This window comes from Pocillopora verrucosa, chromosome 5 (genome assembly GCF_036669915.1).
Source record: "Pocillopora verrucosa isolate sample1 chromosome 5, ASM3666991v2, whole genome shotgun sequence".
NCBI lineage: Eukaryota > Metazoa > Cnidaria > Anthozoa > Scleractinia > Pocilloporidae > Pocillopora > Pocillopora verrucosa.
The window spans coordinates 10,204,802-10,209,569 of record NC_089316.1 but is presented as its reverse complement, the minus strand read 5'-3'; the positions used below and the strand labels follow the sequence as shown (position 1 = coordinate 10,209,569).

Genomic DNA, 4,768 nt, shown 5'->3' with positions numbered 1-4,768 from the left:
TTCTGTTCGAAAACTTCAAGGACAGGTTTTATGGTCAAACTGATGTGGTATCAAAAATATCTGTTTTCCGTGGCAACGTACAGATCTGAGTTGACCAATATAGGTAATTGCGAGGCCGAGCACGCAAGGAAGTTGATCATGCGTACTCTCGATTTCTCCAGCCACTCCAAAGCTTCCATAAATATTGTATCGGTATACGACCTCTTCTCATCGCAAACTATGTCTTTCTTTTATACTAGGATGAAAAAGTACACCTCTATGTTGCTCTAGCTTGCCATTAGTACACTGTCCTCGGCGACAATGCATGGTGGAGTCTTCGAAACTGCCACTGTCTAACTCCTATGCAAATTACCAAAAACATCTTTCGCGCCACTTGTAGTTTGCTCCAAATTGGGTGAGGTCCGTTCTTCGATTGCTGTGACCGGTGATCTCGTTTCCCAGAAACGGTATCCTCATCATTGTTCCATGAAAGACTGTTGAAAGTCGTGTTGACCCGCTTTCCCTTCGTAAACGGCGACTCGCCGCTACCAAGGATAAGTGAGGATTCTTGAGAAGAAGGTCACGATCGTCCAGAACGGTTGCCATTCACGGTGTTGTAATCACCCATTTCTAGCTTATCAATTGTGCAATTGTCAACATTTATAGAATATTTACTGTTTTGTGCCGGTGATTCTGATTGCTTGTGAGCCGCCATTGTTTCTACAGACGATTGATGTCACAGGGTTATTTTCGGATTTATCTTAATTGCATAGGGTAACTGGTAACCAACGCGATCAACGATAGAGATCATTGAATCGAATGTAAAAATGGGAGAAATTTTTATAAAGATATTGTGATAATTTTCTACATTTGGCCCATTTGGCCCGTCGTTTTACACACTGATATTCAGACTGGCGCATCACTCACATTTTAATCGCTTTTACTGAGCTTAAAATTGGCTGCAAGTTAGTAATTTTGCGTCCTTGTTCTGTGATTGTGATTTGATCAAACCGTCACGTTAATTATGCTAGCACACTGTTTCTTTTAAAGGCGTCTATCGACTTTACAGAAGAACCACATTTCAGGCGAAGATCGTGGGTTAAATTTAATCGTAACGTTTCAATGAGTGTGTTCACTTCCAGTCTTTCTTCGACACCAATGATTAATATGTGACAGTTAACTTAGATGTGATGCAACAATCCAATTTGTGAAATGTGTATTATTATACTTATCCTATAAAAGGAAATTATGATATTATCAGGTCTTTAGTTTGAAGATTTTGTTTCCGTTTTGAGGTTGAAAGCACTTTAATATCCTTTCATGCAGGGGAGGAAGAGGGGGGTACTTGGGTCAATTTTTGCTGGTTATTCTATTCTGTGGTCAATAATAGACCTTATCTCAGTCAGTTTTGGGCAAATTTAATTTTCGTGATTCTAATTTAGTCAATTTTTTTTATGCATCTAGCCACTTTAAAAAGCTTTTTCTTAATGTAGGCCTTTTTGAACTCCTACTTACCAGAATTTTCTTACTTCAAAAATCCCGAAATTGTGTGACCTCATTTAAGAAACTTTATTTCAAAAGCGACCCAAATATAATCAATCCAGTCGTGAAAAGTCGACCCCATTCCTGTTGGCCCATTACTGGGAATTAAACTTCCTCCTTCAGCCTCTCACCCTAGCACTTTTTGTGCACAGCCCCCCTCTTTAAAAGAGAGAAGCTGGCTTAAACAAAGTTCCCTGTGGAAGACCATAAGAAAATGTCCATGGAATACTAGTTAACTTGATTTGAAAATTGACCCTTGGGGTTTTCTGATTATTTACAGAAGTCACAAAATATTAGAGATTTGTATTTAACATCAGCTAATGATTAAATGGGCCCGGCTGTTTTCACTTATAGATACATCTTTCTCTTGTAAAGATGTTCCACAAAAATCCAGTTGGATTCTATGAAATATCAATATTGTAAGTTATGAAATATTTACAAAGGCCACAAATTTGTAAATTTTTGCTTCAGCGTGAGCTAAGGGACTGAGGTCGCCTGGTTGGTTAGGAGGTATAAACAACATATATGAGTCGTATTGATTATTTCACTAAACCATTAATATTTAAATTCTATTTTTCATCAATTTTGTAAGTAATAAAATCTTATTTACAAAGCCAACAAAGAGGGTAGACTTTTAATTTAGCATAAGCTAATGATTGAATTAGCCTCATAGTTTTGACTAAAATGTACGTCTCTTATGAAAATAATTCTACCCCCCCAACAAAACAAATAATGAATAAATTCTGTTTAGTGTCAACAATGCATCAAATAAAAAATATTTACCAAAGCCTCAAAATGTTAAAAGTGTTGATTCAACATAATATAATGATCGAATCAGCCTATTTACTGTCCTATAAATACGAATATTTTTGTAGTAAAGCACCATTTACAAAGGCCACAGGTAAAATATTCTTGATCAGTGTTCTCCATTATTTTAAGCATGACAGATAAAATAAATTTTCAAATCGGTAAAGCAATCCTGTTGAATTTCAAGAATTCCAAGCAATTTTAGACGGTAATAAGATGTACTACAGGCGGTAAATGTTACCGGTTACTGCCTGAAAAGGAGAACACTGCTTGATCCATCACACGCAAATGACTAAAATAGCCTTTTTATTTTTTGTTTAGTAAAAAAGTCGAAGGAAATTTAAAAAATAATTTTGCATAATAATTAGATAACTTTCAGCAAATTGTTCTGAAAACTAGTTAACTCTTTATAATTACGCCATTAGTCTAAAGGAAACATTCATTAATTATCGCCGGTGAAGGTGAGGGGTGGGGTGGTCGGAGGATTTTGGAAGGGGCACATGGTATTCAGGGTGGGAATGGAGGGGGGATCTGTCGTCGCCAACAGAGTATAAAGGGGGAATTATAGAAAATTGACTGCCAGTAAGGGAGGATCACAAGAATACGTCAGACACTAAGGGGGGACCAGGTAAATTTTTACTGTAACACAATCGAAATCCTTCTAGATTTCCTCCCCCCTCCCCCCCTGCCTCCCCCAGGCAATGAATAAGGATGGGTCCCTTACGCAATTTTGCTCAAACAGTTGCGAGTGTAAAGTTTTTTTTGTTCTTTTCCTTTTTGTGTAACAAAAAATACAAAAGTTTGCGTGAGTGATACCCCTCAGTGATATAGAAGAGTGTAAAACTCGAATTTTGCTTATTTAAAGACCTGCTAGTTCAACTTGCCACAATCTACATCGTATGACAGGCGCTATAAAGATTAGTCAGATCTGGAAGCGCTCTGAGCCGAATCCGTCATGGTGGTAGAATTGCAGGCGTACCTGCTGGCAATATTTTAAACCTGTAGCTTAGCTTGTGATGCTCTGGAGACACATCGATCGATCTGATCTTGGGCTGGGCCAATTTCTAATTCAAATCCATACTGTCTTGCCATATTGAGAGCTTTACCTGCATGTTCTTCTGCTCTGGAATAATTCCCCGCGAGAATACAAAGTTTTGACTCCATCATGAAATACTTTATTTTTGCAGCTACAGGTGTGTCTTCGACTTGATTATGGCCTCGAGTGAACTCCTCAAGGTACCTTTTTGTTTGTGTCACTGACGACCTCTTCGATGCACTTGAATTAGGAATAGATAAACGCGCCAGATCAATTAGGGCAAAGTGCTGCCTGGCAGTATATAAACGATTGTTATGCGAAAGTTTTCGACACAAGTCGATCGAAAAGCCCAGAAGCTTGCGTGCCTCTGTTTTAGCACTCTTAGCGTCAGGTTTCATCTCGGCAAATTCTGAGTAAAGGCGCCCTTGTTCGTAATCAAGTAGACCTAGAGCAAATATGGGAATCGTTAAATTGATTCCTCTCAACTTTTCACCGCTTTGCTTTGCGTTTTCGAGGCAGTCGCTCGCGCATCCTAGCTTTTTCCCTTCCTGCCCTTCGCGCCGAAATATGCTTGCCAAAGCAACATGTGCAAGCAGATGCAAAATTTCTCGTGACAGTCCGTCGAGTTCACTATTTACAATTTGTAAAGCATCTTCCGCAAATTTTCTTGCTTTCTCTAATCTTTTTCGGTATGTTAGCCCAACACACCTCTCGAGCACGAGAAAACATTTAATCTCTGGTCGGCTTTCATATTCTGACTGGAGCAGATTCAAAGTCTGGTCGAATTCATTCCATTTCCCTTTGTCTCGAAGTGGATGAAGCTTATCGACTATTGAAGCCATTTGCTTAAACACTTTTACAAGTTGAGGTGCAACTCCCGGCGATGGCAAATCATACGGCTCTTTAATTTCGTTTCTATCCCCGACGATTACATGGTTATCTGTCATGCTCCGCATATCTTTTCCTGGTGGCTGGCGGAAATCAATGTTATTATTATCGCCGATCAGGACAATACCGGAATCGCGAATCTGTATTTGTAGGTTGTACGTTGCGCCGTTAACGGACTCGATCGCTGGTTTTCCTTTACCAACTTGGTTTCGGTTTTGATCTGCACTGTTGAGCTCTGAATCGCTGAAATAAACGGTACCTTGAGTACGGATGCAGTTCTTACTTTCATTGTGTTGCATATCGATGTTTTCGTCGTTGCTTATAGCGTTTACGTTCGGCAATAACTTGCTAGTCCGACTTTGAACGCAGCTTGTCAGGAGACTGAAAGCACATCCCATTAGAGTGGTGAATACAAAACTCCTGCTTCGTAAAACACGACTAACCTTTCAGTTCGAGTACCAGAGAGAAAACCATCTCGGTCACTGTGTTTATTATTGTTTATCTTGCTCGAAAGAC

At 39.3% G+C, this 4,768-nt stretch overlaps 1 protein-coding gene across 1 annotated transcript; it reads right to left on the bottom strand.

The window, feature by feature from the left end:
• Window positions 1-2,254: 2,254 nt before the first annotated feature.
• On the bottom strand, window positions 2,255-4,768 carry LOC136281207 (uncharacterized). Its single transcript, XM_066167495.1, has one exon. It carries the CDS (start codon window positions 4,648-4,650, stop codon window positions 3,322-3,324), a length of 1,329 nt encoding a protein of 442 aa, XP_066023592.1. The 5' UTR covers window positions 4,651-4,768; the 3' UTR covers window positions 2,255-3,321.

What these genes read in the sequence shown, in the direction of transcription:
- LOC136281207 (XM_066167495.1), bottom strand. Translation starts at nt 4,650, where the DNA reads ATGGGATGTGCTTTCAGTCTCCTGACAAGCTGCGTTCAAAGTCGGACT.